The sequence below is a fragment of the Scyliorhinus canicula genome, chromosome 6, assembly GCF_902713615.1.
Source record: "Scyliorhinus canicula chromosome 6, sScyCan1.1, whole genome shotgun sequence".
NCBI lineage: Eukaryota > Metazoa > Chordata > Chondrichthyes > Carcharhiniformes > Scyliorhinidae > Scyliorhinus > Scyliorhinus canicula.
The window spans coordinates 67,164,281-67,189,436 of NC_052151.1; the positions used below are offsets into that span (position 1 = coordinate 67,164,281).

Genomic DNA, 25,156 nt, shown 5'->3' on the forward strand with positions numbered 1-25,156 from the left:
GAGTCTGCACTGGCTCTTGGAAAGAGCATCCTACCCAAGCCCACACCTCCACCCTAGTAACCCAGTAACCCCACCCCACACTAAGGGCAATTTTGGACACTAAGGGCAATTTAGCATGGCCAATCCACCTAACCTGCACATCTTTGGACTGTGGGAGGAAACCGGAGCACCCGGAGGAAACCCACGCAGACATGGGGAGAACGTGCAGACTCCCCACAGACAGTGACCCAAGCCGGGAATCGAACCTGGGACCCTGGAGCAGTGAAGCAATTGTGCTAGCCACTATGCTACCGTGCTGCCCGTTCTGAACATATCCAGAAGTGCCACAAAGTGGCTACCATTGACAAAACAAGTAGGTTGGCAAGGACCAAGAAGGTCATTGGTTCCCTCACCACTTAACACAAATCATTTGCCTGGCGGATTTATCTTGTCAGTGGAAATGAACATACATTAGCTCACTTGGCTAAATCGCTGGCTTTTACAGCAGACCGAGCAGGCCAGCAGCACGGTTCGATTCCCATACCAGCCTCCCTGAACTAGCGCCGGAATGTGGCGACTAGAGGCTTTTCGCAGTAACTTCATTGAAGCCTACTCGTGACAATAAGCGATTTTCATTTCAATGCTGTATTAGTCCAGAATGTTGGTGAATAGATGATGTTGACAGGAACAGCTAAATAGTCTTTGAATCTGTTCTCCATAAGATAACAGTTTTCAAATACTGGTGGATACATATACAATTATGCTTGTTACACTATAATCATCAAAAAGATAACATTGGATGTTGAGACTAACATTAAATAGTAAGCTGCTATAAATCGGAGACTACATGAATTTAATTCTGCAATTCCAAATGTAGTTTTGAATTGATGTTGCTTTACTTGATTGATGGTTAGTTGCAGAATTTTTCTTAAAATTATTTGGATGATACATTCAAATGACTAAACTTGGGAGATAAAAAATCATATCAGTTTTCATTTTGAGTAAGGAAAGGCAAAGCAATTCCAAAATTTCATTAGTCAATTTACAACTTTGGGTTAATATACTTTGTGGGTTAATATGCCTACAAATGCAATGCATACATGATAACCAGCTGATGGAAACTCTGATTGGCAGGGTGGGACAAGGGATAGTAATGCAGGGAATTAATGTCAGGAAAATTATTTAGAAACACACTAGGGGCATGCAACAAAACCAAACTGAATAAATTATATAATGTGAGCGAGAGCAAACTTTATAAGTCACAGTTTTAAAAATATAATTCAAACAATTCTGCTTTGTACATTTCTACTGCCAAATGTTTTCATTACAAATAATATTGGTCCCTGTCCTATGTTTGGTGGCAGAACATTGGCTGACAGCAATACCCTTGGTACAGAGATCTGTTGAATACTAAAGTTCTGAAAAGGGGAAGTACTGGGCTTAGTCTCAGTTTAGCTGAAAATGCACTGTAAAAAGAAAAACAGGATTTAATAACGAGGAATAATACTGAAGTAGCAAGAATGGGATCAGTCATTATGTACACAAATAGAAGTGAATACCAACGGAATTCTGTTGTACCTTGGTAGATAAACTTTAAAGCACAAAAATTCATAATGAATACACAATGAACCATTCTTTATTAACAATGTTTTTGGAATAAATAGCATTATCTGTAATCCAATTGTATTAGCCAAAATGGTGCAAAATGTTGGTCAAGGCACCGTTTTCAAACCAGCTGTATATATGGAAATAATAAAACTGCAGTACAGAGTAGCTACAGAAACTATTATTTTATTGCATTTTGTTTGTGCAAGTTATCAAACTTGTCTCCAACAAATTTTGAGGATTATCTTTTGAAGCTACAAAAGTTGGGTAGATTGGGAAATGCAGAGAAAGTGGAAAACAAAGGGGCATTTTTCTTTTAAACTTGAGCAGGTTTTTCTGAACCTTACTCATTAGTTACTCTTACTAGAAACCATTTTGTTGGCAATATCACCATCCCCTTCATAAACATACAATTCATTTCATTCATTGTTTGTATATTTAAAGTAGGCAGGAAAGAGGTACAAAGACCTTAAATATTACATTTTCAGTATCCTCAGTATTAGAAAAAAAATCAATTCAGAACATTCTGCTGGTAAAATTAAATCAGCAATAAATCATCTGCCCGATTATTGAGGCAATCATCACATTACAACTGCAAACCAATTTAGAATCTAAAAATATTAACGCAAAATAACTTTTTGTACACCATCTATACAGATTAAAACAAAGGTAAAGAAAATTAAAGAATTTTCCCCATTTTTAAATAATTTCTATATACATGGATGAATAAATCAAACCGAAAAAAGAATTAGAACAAAATATGCAGCTATACAACGATTACTGAACAAATTGCTAAATGGCTTTTTTATACTTGCGGATGGATGAAGATCTTTATCGCTTAGACTAAGCCTTTCTTTATGCACAAAATGTACACCAGCTGGCTTTAAATTAACTTATTTGACATACTAATTTCATGCAGTTATCAACTATGAAAATGTTGCATAATGGTATTCGAACCATAATGCTCATGAGAAAAAAATCTGATATCTGGTCATATTTAGCACGGCCTGCAATAATTTCAGTAGTATTCAAGAAGAAAAGAAAGTGCAAGGTTTTACAGTCATGCTCTGTAGCAGCAGTTTCTAAACATGAGATGGAAGTCATGAGCTTCATTTGTGCAGTAACTGACAAACAAGTGAAATTTAAAGACTCAAAATCTAGTATGTGGAAGTCACATAGAAGGAATGGCATCTCAAACTCCAGGTACAAGTTTCTTGCTCTGAAACGAGCAAAAGCAAAGACTCCATATATCTTTTTTACTCAGTCTCATGATCTGATAAGGCAATTGAAAGTTCATCATTTGTGTGGCATCATCTAAATTTCTCTATCAGATCATAAGGCATTACAACTATTTGACCGCACTTTAAGTTGAATTAATATTGTTTATATATATATATATATATATATATAGTCAATCTATTTGAGACACTTCACTGGCATGGCTAAGTACCCCAAAGTTTCCTTGTGATAAATACCGTAACGTGTACACAACAGGTGCTTTATTAACCATTCACAGAATTGCCATTAGAATCCAATTATTAAACACTATTTTCAACATTTTTCTGTTGTACCTGGTGTTTAAAAAAATAACTTCTGAATCAGTGGTAATAGTGAAGCATCTACAAAAGGGTCGGCTTAGTATTTAAAGGGATTACATCTAACTCTGTAGAGCTCACTGTGCCATATTTAAAACAATAGGTTCATATATATATGGCCTCATTATCAACTACTTGCAGCACAACAAGGCTAATTCAAGTAATAGGTTTTTGAAAAATGTTAAGTACTGCTAAATTTGAAATACTGCCCTTCACCATCACAAATTTGTCATTCTCGTTTCTTGTCATATTATATAGAAGAATGCCAATTCCCTGAAGGAACATGTTGGAAAAGCAGTTTATATACAATGCATACTAAGGATGATTAACCAGTGATCAGAATTAACTAGATGTTCAGTTAGCAATGATGAATTCCTCTACCCACATCTTGCACTTTTATACTTCCATTCTCACAGTCATGGTTAGTTTCTAGTTTTGTTTTTAAACAATTACACGTTGGATTGTAAAATGGCTGCACTTCAATCCTTCATGATATGAAACAAGAAGAATCCCAGTTGCTGTGAATGTGCTTATTGAACACCACGCTTTTGTTGCTCCTGCTCAACATTTCAAATCACTTCTGGAAGAAATATAGAAAGAGGTTTAAAAGTTAGAGCAAGTAGTTATATTTATGAAATAGAAATTCACACCTACATTCAAAATTTAGAATTTATCAGATGAAGACAGAAGCCCAAATTGAGTTGGGCTCGAGAATAAATGCAATGTCCAGAAACATCCCTTCCAGAAGTATAATTTTGAACAAATAGTACATTCATCAATCTCCGAAGCCACACGGTAATTTTGTTAGATTAATCAACTCTGCAAAAAAACACATGTTTAGGCTACCACAGGCGTATAGAGATAATTACGAGTGTTTTTTCATGCTTCTCTGCTTCTATTCTTCTCTTCAAGGTTCTTTTCATAATGCAGCATTTTTCTATTCATTCACAAGATGCGGGCCAGAATTTATTGCCCATACCAATTGCCCTTGAGAACGGTAATTATCTTGACCAATATCACTCAATGAACAAATGTTAAGTGCAGAGATTGGCCAGACTTAATTCATATTTTTTGTCTTGTGCTGGTAGGTGGTTGTATTTTACATCCATCCGATGCATTGTCCATTTGATACAGGTACACATTGTAAACCCAGGGAATTAAATCTGTTTCTGATCACACTGTTATTCCCATTTAAAAAAAATCTAGCCATTAACTAACTAACTGAATTATAAGTATGGTAATTTAAATATGTTAAATATGGTATTTTAAATATGGGCAGCACGGTAGCACAGTGATTAGCAGGGTTGCTTCACAGCACGAGGGACCCGGATTGGATTCCTGGCTTGGGTCACTGTCTGTGCGGAGTCTGCACATTCTCCCTGTATCTGTGTGTGTTTCCTCCAGTGCTCCGGTTTCCTCCCACAAGTCCTGAAAGACCCGGTCATAATATAAACACACAAGTATATGATGGTGCACAGACATTGATTGACACACAAGATGACCAATGAACACACAGAACATAGCAGCCAATCACCAGACAGGACACGGTCACTATAAAACCAGAGGGCACTAGTTTTCCCGCTCTCTTGGGATGAGACAACCAGAGCCCGTGAGCAACCACACGAACATCCACCATGTGGTAGTAAGATAGTCTGGTCAGGTTAGCCTCAGGTCTCCAGTCAACTCAGCATAGTGTCAACCCACAGTCTAAGTATGTTCAACAGTTGGTAGTTCAATAAAATAGAGTTACATTTCTCCAAGTGTTGGAAGCCTGTCTCTCTCACTGCTATGGTAAATGCTGTCCTCGCAGACCCAGCATACCCAACACATCATGGTACCAGTGCGTGATGTTAGAGTTTGACGGACCTATCTTGAGATAGTCTGCCTTTGACCAGCGATCAGCCATCCGGTAATATGGACAGCGTTCGCCCTCCCCCGTCGCTCCGCATCGCCGGCAACCTCGGTGCCAACTGGAAGATTTTCAAGCAGAAGTTTCAGCTGTATCTCGAAGCCACCGACCTCGAAGCCGCATCGGATGCCAGAAAGATTGCTCTCTTCCTCTCTACAGCCGGGGACCACGCTATCCACATTTTTTTAACTCCCTCACCTTTGCTGAAGGTGAGGACAAGTCCAAGTTCAAAACAGTCCTGCTGAAGGTCGACAGCCACTGTGACATCGAAGTCAACGAGAGCTTTGAATGCTACGTGTTCCAACAGAGGCTTCAGGGTAAGGATGAACCTTTTCAATCCTTCTTAACCCATCTCCGTATCCTTACGCAATTCTGAAACTACGGCTCCACCTCTATGATCCGCGACCAGATCGTTTTCGGGGTCCACTCTGACCCCCTTCGCCAGCAGCTCCTTAAAGTGAAGCAGCTCACCCTCGCCATCGAGACCTGCGTCCTATATGAACACACTACTAACCGGTACTCCCATATTAAGGCGGCAGAGACGGCGCGGCAAGGCCCCCACGATGCGAGAGTGGGTGCAGGCCGTAAAACAGCTCCAGGGCCTGAGTCTGGATGAGGGCAGGCATTTTGCGCGCCTTTCCCGGGCTCCTGCGCATGTGCGCCACGGCCAAGGGGATGGCGAGGCCGAGGACCGAACTGTGCAGGTGCGCACATCGTTCGACTGCACTGCGCATGCGCAGTGGCCCACGAAGCGTCCTGACGTCGGCGCCATGACGAGCAACAACTGTGGCTCCTCCCACTTAAAGCGGAAATGTCCCGCGAAATCTCGACGCTGTCTCCAGTGTGGCAAGCTTGGACACTACGCAGCCCTGTGCAGATCTGCTCAACTGCCCATCTCACATCGATCCCAGCAGCAGCGCAGGAACGTCCGGTCAGTGCAGCAACCCGTTGCAGACTCCGACATGGTTCCAGATCCCGACACCGAGGATTTCACATCCCCATTCGAGGTGGGCATCATCACCAAACATACAATGCTTTCCTCAAGAAAGGCCAAGCCCCTCCCAGTGCTGAGCATTGATCCGGACGACGAGTGGTATGCCACCCTTGCGGTAAACAAATATCGCATACGATTCGGGCTGGACACCGGTGCTTCAGCCAACCTCATTTCGCAGTCTGACCTGGATAACATCCACGTCAAGCCGAACATCCTTCCATCGGCCTGCCAGCTTCTCGACTACAATGGTAATGCCATTGCTGCCAGTGGCTCATGCCAGCTTGTGGTATCGCACCGTTCCTTAAGAGCCACCCTGTGTTTCAAAATTGTAGGGTCCAACAAAGCTTCCTTGCTCGGTGCTCAGGCCTGCAAGATCCAGAATCTCGTACAGCGGGTTCACTCCATGTCGCCCGCTGAGGCATCAGCCTCGCCGGATGCCGACTACCAAACACAAATGAATGACATAATTGCACGATACCACAGCATCTTCGAGGGTATGGGCACACTCCCCTACACGTACAAAATTATTTTGAAACCGAATGCCACGCCTGTCGTTCATGCACCCCGTCGGGTGCCGGCGCCCCTTAAGGACCGCCTCAAGCAGCAGCTGCCGGACCTCCAGGACCAGGGTGTAATTTCTAAGGTTACGGAACCCATGGACTGGGTTAGCTCCATGGTTTGTGTCAAAAAACCGTCAGGGAAACTGCGCATTTGTATCGACCTCAAAGATTTGAACCGTAACATCATGAGGGAACATTACCCCATTCCAAAGCGCGAAGAGCTCACCTGCAAAATGGCTCGCGCCAAATTTTTCACAAAGTTGGATGCCTCCAAGGGGTTTTGGCAGATACAACTTGACGCATCCAGTCGGAAGCTCTGCACTTTTAACACCCTGTTTGGCCGGAATTGTTACAACCGGATGCCCTTTGGTATCATCTCCGCCTCGTTCTTCGTTTACTCGCCTGTACATATTGTTCTTTAGAATTTGTTATATACACTCTATCTGTACTTGACACCTTTCCATGTAAATGCGTTCATATTTTTTGTATATAGTCAGGTTCCTAGTCATGTAAATACACTCACATACTTTGTACATAGTCAGGCACATTCACATACTCACTATTTATTGACATATACACATTTTTTAAAAGGGGGGAGATGTCATAACATACACACAAGTATATGATGATGCACATACAGACATTGACTGGCACACAGGATGACCAATGAACACACAGAACACAGCAGCCAATCACCAGACAGGACACGGCCACTATAAAGCCAGAGGGAACTAGCTTTCCCGCTCTCTTGGGATGCAGCCTCTGAGACAGCCAGAGTCCGTGAGCAACAACTAGAACATCCACCATGTGGTAGTAAGAAAGTCTGGTCAGGTTAGCCTCAGGTCTCCAATCAACTCAGCATAGTGTCAACCCACAGTCTAAGTATGTTTAACAGTTGGTAGTTCAATAAAATAGAGTTGCATTTCTCCAAGTGTTGGAAGCCTTTCTCTCTCACTGCTATGGTAAACGCAGTCCTCGCAGACCCAGCTCACCCAACACATCAGACCCGGGAAGGGATTGCCAATAATGGGGCTATGTCTCCACTCCAGCATCAAAATGGGGTGAATCACTCTGGAGGAAAGTCCTGAAGGATTCTCGTACCTGGAGTGGGCTGGCAGGGCCCCAGAGAACTCCTCGCAGCTCCAGCTGCTGATTCGAGGCCTTGCACTTCCAGTCGGGGGAGGGTTCTGCATCTGCGCATGGTGGTGGCTTTCATCGGCTTCCCCGCGTGACATGGCGGACCCACACTGCAGAATGGCACCAAAAGGATAGGCTCCCCCCCCGCCCCCTCCCCCAACCGAGATCGGGCGTGCCCGTGGATTGGTAGCCCCCAATAGATAGCCTTGTAATCTGTGAGCCCTCCTCCCCTGTGAAGGATCCCTTCGCCCCCACCAGGGCGGCCACGGACTGAGTCCGCAGCCGCCAAGCGAGTTCCCAACGGGTGGGACCATGGGAGACCCACGCCGTCGGGTACTCGGCTAGTTACACTTGGAGAATCGCCACGGGGACCTGTCAATGGCCCCCGAACTGCGCCGCGTGGACCGCACGCGCGATTCACGCCGATTCTCCGGGGACTGTTGCGCCGGATTTCGGGTCTGACGCCCATTCTCCGCCCCTGCGCCGATCACGATTTCAAAGCGGAGGCTCAGAGAATCTAGCTCGTACTTCTTAGGTGAATTGGACATTCTGAATCCTCCCTTAGTGTACCCGAACAGGTGCCGTAATGTGGCGACTAGGGGATTTTCACAGTAACCATTGCAGTGTTAATGTAAGTGTACTTGTGACACTAATAAAGATTATTAAATTGTCTTTTTTATTATCAATTGAACGTAGGTATACATTGTTGAACGCAAATAGTCTTTTTTGAAAGAAACATATTTACCAACCAATTTCATTAAAATTTTGTAACATTTCCTTCTATTAATACAATGAGACTGGATGATGGGAGGCGTCACAATAAGATTAAACTGCACTAAACACCTTTCAAACAAGTGGAATATAATTCACATATAACCAAATCTGCAATTAATCTTTAAACTCAAAATCCCAATATTTTTAATGCTGACAGGTTAACTGTATTTCCTATCAGAATCAGTCTGATTTCAGTAAAGCGGTACTAATGACAGCAGTTAGCATAGGGTAATAGGCAAATAACAGGGTGCGATTTAATACATACGAACACAAAGGTCTTCAGAATTATTTCATTGTGCTGTGCTGCAATTTGCTTCAATATACTGGCGAGATGAATTTCATGATTTAATTAATAGAATTATAGAAATTATAAAAATACAGTGGCTATTCTGGTATGGGGTCAAGGATATCTCAGAGCGGTTACAGGATATTCTGGAGGGGGAGGGTGAACAGTTGGTGGCCGTGGGACACTTTGGTACAAACAACACAAGTAAAAAAAGGGGATGAGGTCCTAAAAGCAGAACATGGGGAGTTAGGAAGTAAGTTTAAAAATGGGGCCTCACGTCGATACGGTCTGGGGGGTGTTACAGTTATTATGGGTTATTTTGTTGCATTTCATTGTTTGTCGTTATGCTTTATATTTTCTGTAAAAAATTCCAATAAAAATTATTTTTTTTAAAAAAATGGGGCCTCAAAAGGTAATGATCTACCTCAAGTGTACTACCAGTTTCACATGCTAGTCAGAGTAGAAATAGTTGGATATAGCAAAGAGTATGTGGTGGAAGAGATGGTGTGAGGGGCCGGGTTTCAGATACCTTGGACATTGGGACCAGTTCTTGGGGAGGTCACCTGGGCAGGACCATGACTGATGTCTTCAGAGGAGTATTTGCTGGAGTGGTTGGGGAGGGTTTAAACTAAAATGGCAGGGGGCTGAGAACCTAAGCAAGGAGTCAGAGTGGGGGGGGGGGGGGGGGGGGGGGGGAGAACAAGGATAAGAAAGGGGAATAAGAAATGATGGCCAGAGAGGGGAATAAGAAATGATGGGCAGAGAAATCAACAGTCAGAATCAAACAGGGCCGTAGTGAAAGATAATGGGATGGAACAAGGAATGTTAAAAAGATAAGCATCAAGGCTTTGTGCCTTAATGCGTGGAGCATTCGGAATAAAGTGGATGAATTAATCGTCCAAAAATAGATGTGAACGGGTACAATATAGCCAGGATTAGGGAAACATGACTATTCAATATTTAGGGAGACAAAATGGAAAAGGCTGTGGGATTTTATTGCTGGTTAAAGAGGAAATTAACCCAATAGCGAAGAAGGATATTAGCTCCAAAGACGTGGAATCTGTATGGGTAGAGCTGAGAAACAACAAGGAGCAAAAGACATTAGTGGGGGTTGTATATAGACCTCCAAACTGTAGTGGTGATGTTGGGGATGGCATTAAACAGGAAATTAGAGATGCATGCGATAAAGGAACATCTGTAATTATGGGTGACTTTAATCTGCACAGATTGGGCAAATCAAATTAGTAATAATACCGTAGAGTTTCTGGAGTGCACATGGAATGGTTTTCTGGACCAATATGCTGAGGAACTGGGAAGAGGTATGGAAGTGCCCACACTCTGGATTCTTGTAAAACACAATGCAAGCTTTATGAAGGGTATTGCTTATACAATCAAGATTCAAAGGCCACACAAACACTCTGCTGGCGTCAAGACACATCACGTTGCCGCAGAACCATGAAGAATATATTCACATATACATAACAGGAGCTAATGGGAAAATCAGCCACCCTAGACTGGATATTGCGTAATGAGAAAGGAATAATTGTCAATCTAGTTGTGCGAGACCCTTTGGGGATGTGCAACCATAATATGATAGAATTGTTCATCAAGATGGAGAGTAATGTGGTTGATTCTCAGACGAGGGTTCTGAATCTAGATAAAGGAAACTATAATGATATGATGTGCGAGTTGGCTATAATCGATTGGGAAACGTTACCTAAATGGATGACGGTGGATAGGCTGTGGCAAACATTCAAAGAGCGCACGACTGAACTGCAACAATTGTTCATTCCTGTCTGGCACAAAAATAAAACAGGAAAGGTGGCTAAACCGTGACTTACAAGGGAAATTATTAGAGATAGTATTAGATCCAAGGAAGAGGTATACAAATTGGTTAAGAATTCAGCAAAGGAGGCCAAAGGGATTGATTAAGAAGGGGGAAAATAAAATACAAGAATAAGCTTTCGGAGAACATAAAAAACGACTGTAAAAGTTTCTAAAGATATATGAAGAGAAAAAGATTTTTGAGGATAAATGCCTTACAGTCAGAAACTGGGGAATGGCTGACCAACTAATTACATACTTTGGTTGTCTTCACAAAATGGGACTCAAATACTGTACCAGAAATGTTGGGGAACACAAGATTTAGTGAGGGAAGGAACTGAAGCTTTTCAGTATTAGTAAGGAAATAATCCATAGAATCCCTACAGTGAGGAGGCCATTCAACCCATCAAGTTTGCACTGACCCTCTGAAAGAGCACCTCGGCCAACTCCCCTGCCCTTTCCCTGCAACCCCATCTAATCTGCACATCTTTGGACGCTAAGGGACAATTTTTTTTTCTATTTATTCGTTCATGGGATGTAGGAGTCACTGGCTGGGCCAGCATTTACTGCCCAACCCTGAGAACATTTAAGAGTCACCCTCATTGCTGTGGCTCTGGAGTCACATGTAGGCCAGACCAGATAAGGAATACAGATTTCCTTCTCTAAAGGACATTAGTGAACCAGATGGGTTTTTATGACAATTTACAGTGGTTTCATCTTTTTTAATTCCACAATTCAAAATTCACCATCTGCCATGGCAGGATTTGAACCCGGGCCCCTCAATCTGGTTTTCTGGATTATTGGAGACTCTGGGTCTCTGTGTTACTTGACAAGCGACAATACCACTATGCCACTGCCTCCCCTTTAACATGGTCAATCTACCTAACCTGCACATCTTTGGATATTGGGGAAATTGATGGGATTGAAGTTTGCTAAATCCCCAGGGCCTGATAATCTACATCCCAGAATACTTAAGAGAGTGGCCCTAGGAATAGTGGATGCATTTTTGGTCATCTTCCAAGATTCCATATGTTCTGGAACAGATCCTATGGATTGGAGGATAGCAAATGTAACCCACTAATCAAAAAGGGAGGTAGAGAGTAAACAGGAATTAAAGACCAGTCAGCTTGACATCGGTAGTGGGGAAAATGCTTGAGTCCTTTATAAAAAACGACTTAACGGCGGAGCATTTGGAACAGTGGATAGATCAGACAGTCAGCATTGATTTATGAAAGGGAAAAAATGCTTGACAAATCAACTGGAATTCTTCGCGGATGTAACTAGTAGAGTTGATGAGGGGTCCTGTAGACGTGGTTCATTTGGACTTTCAGAAGACTTTTGACAAAATCCCACGTAAGCGATTAAATGTGAAAATTAAAGGGCATGGGATTGGGGATAGTGTACTGAGATGGATAGAAAACTGGTTGGCAGACAGGAAACAAAGCAGGAATAAATGAGTCTTCTTCCAAATGACAGCCAGTGAACAGTGGGGCTCAGCAGTGCTATGACACCAGCTATTCACAATGTATATTAAATTATTTATATTAGGGAATTAAATGTAATATTTTTAAATTTACAGATGACACAAAGCTGGGGTGGAGGGTGAACTGTGAGGGGGATGCAAAGATGCTTCAGTGTGATTTGGACAAGATTGGTGAGTGTGCAAATGCACAGCAGATGCAGGATAATGTGGGTAAATGCGCGGTTATCTACTTTGGAAGAAAAAACAGGAAGGCAGATGATCTGGATGGCTATAGATTAAGTGAAAGGAATGTACAATGAGACCTGGGTGCCCTTGTACACCAGTCGCTGAAAATGTGCAGCAGGCAGTGAATGGTATGTTGGCCTTCATAGTGTGAGAATTGTACAGGAGCAGTGATGTCTTCCTCTAGTTATACAGGGGCTTGGTGAGACCACACCTGGATTATTGTGTGCAGTTTTGGTCTCTATCTGAGGAAAGATGTTCTTGCAATGGAGGGAGTGCAGCAAAGGTTTACCAGACTGATTCCTAGGATGTCAGGACTAACATATGAGGAGAGATTGTGTCAGTTAGGATTATATTGGTTGAGTTTACAAGAATGAAGGGGAGAGGAGAAATCTCATAGAAACTAGGAATGGTAGCTGCAGGAAAAATGTTCCCGATGGTGGACAAATCCGGAACCCAGGATCAGTCTCAGGAAACAGGGTAGAAAATTTAGGATTGAGATGAGAAGAAATTAATTCACCCAGAGAGTGATGAGCCTGTGCTACCACAGAAAGCAGTTGAGGCCAAAACATTGCATATTTTCAAGGAGCTAGATATAGCTGGAGGTTAAAGAAATCAAAGGATATGGGAGGGAAAGTGGGAACAGGTTACTGAGTTGGATGATCAACTATGATCATAAATCATCATGAATGGTGGGGCAGGAGTGAAGGGTAAAAAGGTCTACTCCTGTTCCGATTTATTATGTTTCTATTCACAGAATTCACCTTTGCCAGAAGCAGCTACCTACTAATTTGATCTGCATTCCTTTCCTCATATCATTAGGTTTTTGCTTTTCTAATACTCAATTTCCTGATAAATAACATTATTGCTACATGCAAAACATCCCATGTTCTAATAACTCAACTTCCCTTTCGTTCCTCCATTGATAATCCAGCATTTTGCCCTTGGTCATTGGTTCGCTAAACACTTGTTTCATATATTTCAGATTATATACTTACTTCTCGGATGCTAAACCAAAACAGTGTATCACAGATTAAAATCCAAGTTAATTTGTTAGCGGAAAAAATTGTTATATGTGTGTCAGAATTGATATAAGTAATAATAAAGATGTCTCGAGTATTATAACAGCACAGGTCAAGGAAAAAACCAGCAGGCGAGGGGTTAAAATGTTTAGACATCACCTGCACTGGAGACAATTCAATCATCGCACAGGGCATTAGTATAAGAAAGGAGAACCACTTTATGGCTCCAGCCTGTCTGTAAGGGAATCATTGTCCAGCCCAGTGCAGGGGATGAAAACACATTAACACCCCCATCCAGAAGTTAACTATGTTGAACAGAATCCAGGAGGTTGTAAAGAAGCATCGTGTTAGCTGATCGTTTTCCTCTTAAAGAAACCAGGAAATATGCATACTTGTATTGTTCCGACCAAATTGATGACGTGAAATGCCTAATTGTAAATCTGAAAGAATATTTAAAAAATGTGTGTAATTCTGACTATGTTCAGAGCTGGCTTTTGCGAGCTAAAGCTAGCAGCAGAACTTGCCTCTCCTGTGTGCACAAAGCAATTACAAAATAAACGCAACTTTTACAACTCCACGCAGTCGAGAACAGACTGAGCTTTAATTCCCTCCAACATATTTTCTCCCTTTTCCATTCTCCTTGAGCCAAAACTACTTCCGGTATTCTGATGAGAACCAAGTCCCACCCAACCACCACCCCCATGGTTGCTGTTCTACATTGGCCTCTTGCCTATCAAAGTCTGGACTTTAAAATTCTCGTTTTAGTATTCAAATTGTCCCATGGCTTTACCCCTCCATATAATGGAATTCCTCCAACCATACAATCCTCAATGAAATTTCTGTTTCTCCAACTTCAATAAATCATGGATCATCAATGCCTCACCAATGGTGGCCAAAGGTACAGCACAGTGGTTAGCACTCCTGTCTCACAGCGCTGAAGACCCAGGTTTGAAACCGGCTCTGGATCACTGTCTGTGTGGAGTTTTCACATTCTTCCCATGTCTGCGTGGGTCTCACCCCCACAAGCCAAAGATGTGCAGGGTAGGTGGAGTGACCATGCCAAATTGCCCCCTAATTGGAAAAAAATGAATTGGGTGCTCTAAATTTATAAACAAAAAACAAAAAACAAAACAATGGTGGCCATGTCTTCAAACATTGATTTGTTCATAACTTGGATCTGCAATAACAGACATATCATCAAGAATACATAGCTTTTAAACTTTTATTCACAGTGCAGTCAGATAACTACATACCTGCTGTTTGTTGAGTCTGAATGCCATCTACTTTGGTTAATAACTCCATGGATCCATTTTCCTCAAATGCAATAATTGGATTCACAGGAATTCCACCTTCATCATTACTGGTTTCTGTGGCTATTCTGGTAGCTTTTATTCCAAGCGAGAGATCAATAAAATCTTCAAAGTTTTCATTCTGCACAGAAACTCCATTCTCTCTAATGATTTTCTCAGTAACAGGACTAGAGAATAGTGGTTAAAAAAATAAGATCAGCCAAGCCAGAAATATTTTATGGGTGTAGATACCAAGATCAAGAAATGTTCTAGAAAGTTTGCTCTGATTATCAACATTTTATTGGTGATAATACATTTTAGATCTTAATCTGCCAACATAATAGCAGTCCCAAAACGGTTTTATTCTGAAAGGTGAAAAATAGTTGCTGCACTCCCATTTTTGCCAGTTTATTTTACATACAGGACTTCAAATTTGAGTATGAGATTATATTACATGTTAGCAAATTACCAGTTCCCAAAGCTAAGTATTGGCCTATTAGTGTTAGTGATAGTCTAGTGAGTAGTATTTTATGCATGAGTAGCGATTGACTGTATATAATAAATGTGTTTTGATTTGAACCTTACTAACTGGTGTATTGAGTTATTGATCAGCACTTGAACTTGAACCTCGTGGTGGTATCATAAAGATACCTGGTAACTCTAGAGCAAGGTTATAAAACAGAGCAATTAAGTGTAAAGCACACTTAGCAACAATTCTTTCCAGGGGCTGGTGCAGACTCAAAGGGCCGAATATCCTCCTTCTGCACTGTAAATTCTATGATTCTATGAAATTTAAATACCAGAAAATTGTTTATTAAGCTAATACTGTTCTTACCATTCTTCATCTCTTTGAGAATTGTCCACTTCTTCAATCACTGACTCTTCATCGGCTTCTTCTTCAGTGACTTTTGACATGGTTTCTGTTGTTATGTCAGGATTCTGGCTGGATGCTGAAAGAAAGAAATATATTTCTGCAGTTACTTTATGAAAATTCCATATTTAAGTATAATGCACAATAATAACATTAGATAATTTGTATAATATATTTATTAGTGCTAAAGTACAATGTTATATAGAATTTACAGCACAGAAATAGGCCATTTGACCCAAATAGCATAGCCAGTGCCAGACTTTATGCTGCAGGCGAGCCTCCCCTAAGCTCCAATTCTGAACCTTTGGGGGGGAGGGGGGGCTATAAATGGGGAGATTTTTCTTTCGCTTTTCTACATCTACTTCTTCAAAGGATATAGTGGTTTAGAGATGATGGTGGTGAGGGGGTTACAATGAAGGGGCACTTGATTGATTCCTGCGATGAAAGAATTGGCTATGCGGAGAGACAGAATAGAAAGTAGAATGGGCCTACCCTCTGGAATTTAGAACAATTAGAGTTGAGTTCAATGAAACACAAGATTTGGAGAAGTAACTCACATAAAGGTGGCAGCTTGTGTGAGTGCTTAATTGTGAAAATGTTATAAACGAGGGAATTGCATTTGAAAATCTAGTCAATATTGCATTTGGGATACAACTTCAATGTAGTTTAGTTCACACTTCCGTGATAAACATGTTCCCTGCTGAGAGGCAACTGTAGTTGCTAGTTAGGTACCTAGTTAGAACTGGTTCTCTGTCCAGTAGTGCCCGACTTAACTCTGTAGAAATTCAGCCAGTATAAATATCACTTCTTCTCTTTGGCAGTCCCTCGGAGGATAACTTGCTTACCCACTAAAAACGAGTTCTTAAACGACTGAGGAGTCCAATGCGCAACCTACGGTTTCTGTCACAGGTGAGGTAGACAGTGGTTGGAGAAGCAGGAGGGTGGGGTTTATATGTTGCCATGTGCTCCTTTTGTTGTCCTCACTTGGCTTCAGCTTGCTTTTAGACGATGAAACTCAAGGTTTCAGCTTGTTCCCAGATGCTTTTCCTTCACTTCAGGCAGTCTTGACCCAGGGATTCCCAGGTATTGGTGGGGCTTTGAGAGTATCCTTGAAGTAATTCCTCTGCCCTCCTGGAGCTTTTTTGCCACGTCGAAGCTCCGAGTACAGCGTTTGTATTGGCAGTATTGTGTCAGGCATGTGGCCAGCAAAGTTGAGCTAATCAAATGTGATCAATGCTGGGGATGTTGACCTGAGCGAGAACTCTGATGTTGGTGTGACTATTCTGTCAATGGATTTGCGGGATCTTGAGGAGGCAGCACTGATGGTTCTTTGCCAGGATTTTAAGGTGCCCGCTGTGTATGTTCCATGTGTCTGAGCCATATAGGCAGGCGGGTATCACTACTGCTCTATAGGCCATGAGCTCGGTGCCAGGTCGGAGGCCCTGGTCTGCAGGTGATCATAGGCTGTGCTGGCACAGTGAAGGCAACGTTGAACCTCATCATCAATATCTCCTCTTGTTGACAGTGGTATGAAAATAGGTCTTTAAACTAAATGGTAGGAGGAATGTTCACATGAGGAGAAATTTGGAAAGTTAAAAAGGACAGGCAATAGTGGTGGTTAGCAATACAGGTAGTGATAACCAGAGTGCAATAGGAACGAACAGTGAGTACAGGTGTATAAGTGCACCAGTAAGGAACTAGGTAAAAATACATCATTAAAGTATCTATTACGATCGCACGGAGCATCTAAGAATCAGTGCAAGGAACTTAGAACGAGAAACGTAGCGCAAGTTTTCCTTCATGGTGCCATTCTCCTTTCTGATAACTGCTCATGTGACCCTTTTAGCCAGTCCCCTCATGCAGGTTGTCAAGACTTGGGTTAAATATGGCCACACTCTTTTTACCAAATGTTTCTGTGCTGCAACAATTTTGAGATTCTGTGAAAACCATAAAATTGAAAGGTGAAGGACCAAAAGGGCAAAACTAAATATCTACACAACAACGCAATTTTAATATTTAGGTATTACCTTCATCAAGAGATGCTAGTTTAGGTACTTCCCCATTTCTCTGCTCAGTGGATTTTATTTGGCTATCCTTCTGTTATAAGAAAATGGAGTATAAGTAAATACACAGGTGCAAAGTAACTAGCTCAAAACTACACTGGTGATTTTGGATACCTTTTCAGACATGTCAGATCTTCTTGTTCTTTTCATAATTTGCTCAAGTCTCTAGAAAATACAAATTCAATCAGTAACGTAACAACAATAACCACATTACAACAGTGTGTAAAGTTTCAATATGCTTATTTCTCCAAGTAGTAAGCAAAATAAATAATCTTGCACAATAGAATTGCACCTAAATTACTGTACAGAAGGCTTTTATTCTGCCAATCAATAAATTGGTGCCAGAAACATTTACTAATTTCTTTTTACTGGCCTTTCTTCTTTCTAAAAGGAAACTACAATGGTGTGACGGATGAGTTGGCTTTGATCGATTGGAGAATGTTACGTAAAGAGATGACTGCGGATAGACAATGGAAACCATTCAAGAACTGCAAGGACCATACGACCTCCGCAAAGCCATCCGAGATGCCGAGAGAGAATATCAAACTAAGCTAGAGTCACAGACAGATTCTCGGAAGGTGACGGGCCCGGACAGGATCCCTGGTCATGCACTCAGAGCCTGCGCAGACCAGCTGACAGAGGTATTCATAGATATCTTTAACCTGTTCCTACTCCACTCCGAGGCCCCCACCTGCTTCAAGAAGACCACCATTATACCGGTACCAAAGAAGAACCAGGCAACGTGCCTCAATGACTACCGCCCAGTGGCCCTGACGTCAGTTGTAATGAAGTGCTTCGAGAGGCTGATCATGAAGCGCTTCACCTCCATACTCCCGGAACGCCTTGACCCACTTCAATTCGCATACCGTCTCAACCGGTCCATATCAGACGCCATTTCCCTGGCCTTACACTCATCCCTAGAGCATCTCGAAAACAAGGACTCCTACATCAGATTCCTATTTATTGACTACAGCTCCGCCTTCAACACCATAGTCCCAGCCACGCTCATATCAAAGCTCCAAAACCTAGGAATTGGCTCTCCACTCTGCAACTGGATCCTCGATTTTCTGACCAACAGACCAAAATCAGTAAGAATGAACACCAACACCTCCTCCACAATAGTCTTCAATACCGCTGCCCCGCAAGGCTGCGTACTTAGCCCCCTACTCTACTCCCTGTACACACATGCCTGTGTGACAAAACTTGGTTCCAACTCCATCTACAAGTTTGCTGACGATACGACCATAGTGGGCCGGATCTCGAATAACGACGAGTCAGAATACAGGATGGAGATAGAGAACCTGGTGGAGTGGTGTAACGACAAAAATTTGTCCGTCAATGCCAGCAAAACTAAAGAGCTGGTAATTGACTTCAGGAAGCAAAGTATTGTACACACCCCTGTCAGCATCAACGGGGCCGAGGTGGAGATGGTTAGCAGTTTCACATTCCTAGGGGTGCACATCACCAAAAATCTGTCCTGGTCCACTCACGTCCACGCTATAACCAAGAAAGCACAACAGCGCCTATACTTCCTCAGGAAACTAAGGAAAGTCGGCATGTCTACATTAACCCTTACCAACTTTTACAGATGCACTATAGAAAGCATCCTATCGGGCTGCACCACAGCCTGGTATGGCAACTGCTCGGCCCCGGACCGCAAGGAACTTCAGAGAGTCGTGAATACCGCCCAGTCCATCACACAAACCTGCCTCCCATCCATGGACTCCATCTACACCTCCCACTGCCTGGGGAAAGCGGGCAGCATAATCAAGGATCCCTCCCACCCGGCTTACTCACTTTTCCAACTTCTTCCATCGGGCAGGAGATACAGAAGCCTGAGAACAGACAGACTCTGTCACGAACAGACTCAAAAACAGCTTCTTCCCCACTGTCACCAGACTCCTAAATGACCCTCTTATTGACTGACCTCATTAACACTACACCCTGTATGCTTCATCTGATGCCAATGCTTATGTAGTTACATTCTATATCTTGTGTTGCCCTATTATGTATTTTCTTGAATTTTGTTTAATTCCCTTTTCTTCCCATGTATTGAATGATCTGTTGAGCTGCTTGCAGAAAAATACTTTCCACTGTACCTCGGTACACATGACAATAAACAAATCCAATCCAATCCAATGAGGGAACTGCAACAATTGTTTATTTCTGTCTGGCACAAAATTAAAAGGGAAAGGTGGCCAAATCATGGCTTACAAGGGAAATTAGGGATGGTATTCGATCCAAGGAAGAAGCAGACAAATTGACCAAGACAAAACAAACGGTCTGAGGCTTGGGAGGAGTTTAAAACTCAGCAATGAAGGACAAAGTAATTGATTAAGAAGGGGAAAATAGAGCACGTGAGTCAGCTTGCTGGGAGCATAAAAACAGACTGTAAAAGTTTCTATAGGTATGTGAAGAGAAAAAGATTGGTGAAGACAAATGTACGTCCCTTACAATCAGAAACAGGGGACTGTATAATAGGGGACAAAGAAATGGCTGAGCAACTAAACACATACTTTGGTTCTGTCTTCACAAATCAGATACTAGAAATGTTGGGGAATACAGGGTTTGGTGAGAGGGAGGAACTGAAGGAGATCAATGGTAGTACAGAAATGGTGTTAGGGATATTTATGGGACTGTAAGCTTACTGATAATCTACCTCCCAGAGTACTTAAAGAAGTGGCTTGAGAAATTGTGGCTTGAGAAATAATGGATACATTCGTGGTCATCTTCCAGGATTCTACAGACTCTGGAACAGTTCCTGCAGATTGGGAGATAGCTAAAGTAACTCCACTGTTTAAAAAGGAAGGCCGAGAGAAAATAGGGAATTATAGAGCAGTAAGCATAACGTCGGTAGTGGGGAAAATTCCAAAATTCATTATCAAAGTTTTATAGAAGAGCACTTAGAAATATAGTGGCAGGATCAGGCAGAATCATAGATAGAATTTACAGTACAGAAGGAGGCCACTCGGCCCATCGAGTCTGCACCGGCCCCCGGAGAGAGCAACCCACCTAGGCCCACATTCACCCCATCCCCACAACCCAGCAACCCCACCCAACACTAAGGGCAATTTTGGACACTAAGGACAATTTAGCATGGCCAGTCCACCTAACCTGCACGTCTTTGGACTGTGGGAGGAAACCGGAGCACTCGGAATTAGGAATTAAAGAATCTTTTTCAAATAGGCAGCCAGTGACTAGTGGGGTACCACAGGGATCAGTGCTAGGACCCCAGCTATTCACAATATATATTAATAATCTAGATGAGGGAACAAAATATAATATATCCAAATTTGCAGATGAAATCAAGTTGGATGGGAGGATGAGCTGTGAGGAGAATGTAGAGATCCTTCAGTGTGATTTGGACAAGTTGAGTGAGTGGGCAAATGAATGGCAGACGCAATATAATTTGGATAAATGCAAGGTTATCCACTAATGAGAAGGTAGACTATTATCTGAATGTCCATAAAGTAGGAGAAGGGAATGTGCAACGAAACCTGGGTGTCCTCGTACACCAGTCACTGAAGGTAAGCAAGCAGGTACAGCAGGTGGTAAAGAAGGCAAATGGTATGCTGGCCTTCACTGCGAGAGGATTACAGTACAGGTGCAGGGATGACTCCGGCGTCGGCCTTTTCTCTCCGTTTCGGAGAATCGCGGCCCTGTATGTTTTCAAGAAGCAGTTAGATATAGCACTCGGGATGAAGGGGACCAATGGGTATGGGGGGAAAACGGCATTAGGCTATTGAGTTGGATGATCAGCCATGATCATAATGAATAGCGGAGCAGGTTCGAAGGGCTGAATGATCTCCTCCTGCTCCTAACTTCTATTTTTCTCAAATGCAAAGTCATCCAATATCCATCACCGATTCAACCACCAGTGAGAATAATCTTCTATTTATTCTAGAAAAAATAGTGCATTTTGAAAACTTTAATTGATTTCTTTAACCTTTCCTGTTCTGCTGAAAATGCTCTCAATTTTTCAGCCTTTTCTGAGACCTAAATCTAATTTCTAGCATTATTGTAGTTAATTATATCTGTATCTGTACTATAGCCTTCCTTTAATGGGGTGAACAGAACAGCCTTCAAGCATTCTAACTATTTCAACGAGCGTTTGTACAAATTCAATGCCCTTTTGTATAAAATCTATTTATGGCCTTTTGTACCTGCCCTTTACGTTGATTGGGATTAGAAAGCTGAGCACTAGCATGTAGGCCTTCTCCCCCAAACACCAGGCTTAAACAATTGCCAGAAATGAAGAGCAATCTGTCTTCGCACCCTGATCCATATTGCTCTTAGTAGCCATGCCAAGATACAATAATAAAACTTATTTTCCAAGCACCCTGCAATTCAATATGTACAATATAAATAATGGCTAAATCAGCTTACCTAAATTATTTAAATTCTTAGTTACTGTCCTTCTCATTGTCCTTTATCCTAAAAATATACTACTTCGCATGTCTGGATATCAAGCCACATCTGCCAATCAGCTGACTCAGCTAACCCGACCATGTCTTCTTACCATCGTCCAACTATTTACTTCAGCTGAGTGGCTTGTGCAATGCTTTGTCATATCACTATTCATTAAACAATGCAGAGCTTCCAAAACAGCAGGAGAGTAACTGTTGATTGCCTCAACCCCGTCATGCATGGGGGGGGGGGGGGGCACTAGAAATTGTCAAAAGCACTGTTCTGTGAGGAATGTAGTAATATCATTCCAAATTTGATCCACAGTCAGGACTCAATTTAGCTTATTGCAGCTGGGGTGACAGTAAATTTGCTTCAGCAATTCAGGTTAGGAGGACAAAATAAAAAGCCACTAAATTAGGTTTGCTACTTTTAAGTGTTGTCCAGCAACTGTGTCTGGAAACTGCAAGTCAACGAATGTCAGGTGTGAACATCCTACTGTTAAATATCTAGTGGATATTCCTCTTTAGGCGAATGAAAAATGGCAATTTATTCAAGTCAAGTGGGTGGCCAGCAATTGCACTAAAATCCAATTTGACAGACTCGTCAAGACATCAGAGAAAGTGTTTTTTGTTTTAAAGTGACATTTTACCTTTTTTCTTTCCATACGCTCTTGTTCTTCTTTCTGAAAGTGCTTTTCACGTTCTATTCGCAGTCTCTCAGCTTCTTCTCGAGCACGGGCATCTTCCTCTTTCTGCAAATGTTGTAATGTAATTTATCAATCATTTTAACAATTATAATTGGCAATCTTAGAACGTTGGTAATAAAGCCAGTCAACCAGAGACAGAACTCACAAAAGTCATGGACAAGAACTACAAAAATAAGTGCAAAGATGTTATGAACTATTAAGGGGTCTGGATCCGTCATAATGCAAAAGGACGTTGAAATTGGACACTTGAATACATCCAAACAAAAATCAAATTAAGTTAAAAATTACGTCTATTTTGCTCAATCACAGAGATAATATTAAACAACATATCATTGCCCAAGCTTTTTACCATTTTTTTGTCACATAAACCTTTACTGATCACCAGGGGACGCAACATTTGATTGACATTTAGTTTAGAACAATGAAGGTAGATTCCTCCTATAAAGTCTTTTCTGATTGCAATTAAGAGAACTCACAATGTGACGTCAATACAAATAAACAATGTGATTCTGCTCTGTGCATCAATCTTTTGAATTATCCGAAGAAAGAGATGCAGAAACCTATGTATCCTAAAAGAAGAGAAAGGCTGCCCCAGTCATCTAGCCCGAGTCAGAAACATGGGAGCTTATGGTTATCTACACAAGCAAATGGATCAATTCCTGAAACTATGCTAAACTACTGGATATGGATGATGAGCTGCTCAGCCCTCCCAATTGGGTCAAAAGTTAATTCAGAGGTGATGGACACAGCAGCATAGCAGTTATATTATAGGACTGGTAAACAGGGTACAGCAGCATAGTGGTAATTTTACTGGACTAGTATTTCAGAGACGTGGACGAATGCTTCAGAGACACAAGACAAAAGCCACCACGGTAGTTTTGGGAATGCAATTTAAATTAGTTCATAAATCTAGGGTAAAATGCTTGTCTTATTAATAATTATCCTGACGCAGACTTCCGGTGGCGTATGCGAGCAGGGCGGCTGCACCAAGAAAAGCTCCCGTCTTGGTGGCCACGATTTGCGGCGCTTTCGAGGATTTCCCCGAGTCATCATTCACCCTCCGACTATCATCGGCCTTTGGGGCCGTCACGGGCAGCTAGCTGGGCCGGTTTAAAAACCGGCGAAGAACCCCGCGCGGGTGTCAGGCGGCGGGGGCTGAGGCGCTAGGCCCAGCGTGGCGCAGAGGTCGGAGCAGCGGGGGTGGAGCTAAAAGGAGGCCGAGGCGGCAGGCCCTAGGCCAGGGCGCGATGTAGGTGGGATGTCCCACATCGGATGGCTCCCACCTAGGATGAAGTAAGAAGGCTGCAGTCCGGCCCCAGGGGAGCTCTGGGGGAATGTAGAGGAGAAGAGAAAGAAGGTTTAAAGAAGTTTGATGAAAGTTTACTTTTCTCCCCTTTTTTTGTGTGAAGGAAGAAAAAATTTTTTTTTCCAAAAAAAAAATTCAGATTGTTGAAGGACAGGAGGGTGCAAGGGGGAAGAAAAGAAAGGAAAAACAATAAGCCGCTAAAGGTTGCAAAGAGCAGCATTGAAGAAAGGAGGAAACATGTGTTCGCCGCTGAATGAGAGGACGAGCAAAAGTGCTGACAAGGTGGCGGAAGCCAAATCGCAAGGCGGGGCAGCACTACTTACGGTGGAGAAGATGACTGAGGTGATGGTGGTGGAGCTGGAAAAACAGTTCGCGAGGCACATGGAAGCCTTGAGGAAGGAGACGGTGGTCGCATTGAAGTCACTGGTGTAGGAGGCAATCACCCCAGTGAGGGTGGCTGTGGCAAAGACATCGGCCGAGGTGAGAGAGCAGGGCGAGAAGATGAAGGAAGTGGAGGAGGCCGTGTCATGGCACAGCGACCAAGTCACCTCGATTGGGGACGAGGTGCGGAGGGTGGTGGAGGTCAACAGAGGACTCTGAGCTAAGCTCGAAGACTTGGAGAACCTCTCAAGGCGGCACAATTTAAGAATTGCGGACTTGCCCAAAGGGACAGAGGGCCCAAGGCCAACACAATACTTTGCTAAGAAGCTGGGGGAGCTGATGGGGGAGGACGAGAACTCCTCTCGGTACGAACTAGACGAAGCGCATCGGTCATTAAGGCCGAAGCCCAAAGTGAACGAGCTGCCAAGAAGGTATTAAGCTGGGCGAAGCAGAAGCGCGAGGTGCAGTGGGATGGTACTGTGGTTCGGATCTACCAGGACTTGACGGTGGAGTTGGCAAAAAGATGAGCGGCGTTCGGGCGAGTGAAGGCGGCATTGTACAAAAAGGGGGTACGATTTGGTATGGTGTACCCGGCGAAGCTGAGGGCAACGTACAACGCCAAAGACTTTTATTTTGAGACAGCGGAGGCGGCTGAGGCGTTCGTGAGGGCAGAAGGCTTGGGACAGACGTGAGGAGCGGAACTGAAAGAGAGACTGTGGACTGTGTTTGGGCAGCTGGAAAAT

The 25,156-nt window shown here is 42.7% G+C and overlaps 1 protein-coding gene across 8 annotated transcripts in view; it reads right to left on the reverse strand.

The window, feature by feature from the left end:
• Positions 1–1,215: 1,215 nt before the first annotated feature.
• LOC119967210 (ensconsin-like) overlaps positions 1,216–25,156 on the reverse strand; it is a 245,898-nt gene continuing 221,957 nt past the window's right edge. For all 8 annotated transcript variants that reach the window (XM_038799434.1, XM_038799435.1, XM_038799433.1 and 5 more), the window contains 6 exons: positions 22,670–22,771; positions 17,728–17,778; positions 17,578–17,647; positions 15,515–15,629; positions 14,644–14,867; positions 1,216–3,759 (listed from right to left, as the gene is read on the reverse strand). In XM_038799434.1, the coding sequence (XP_038655362.1) occupies positions 3,749–3,759; positions 14,644–14,867; positions 15,515–15,629; positions 17,578–17,647; positions 17,728–17,778; positions 22,670–22,771 (573 nt within the window). In that variant the 3' untranslated portion in view covers positions 1,216–3,748. The remainder of the gene's footprint in view (positions 3,760–14,643; positions 14,868–15,514; positions 15,630–17,577; positions 17,648–17,727; positions 17,779–22,669; positions 22,772–25,156) is intronic.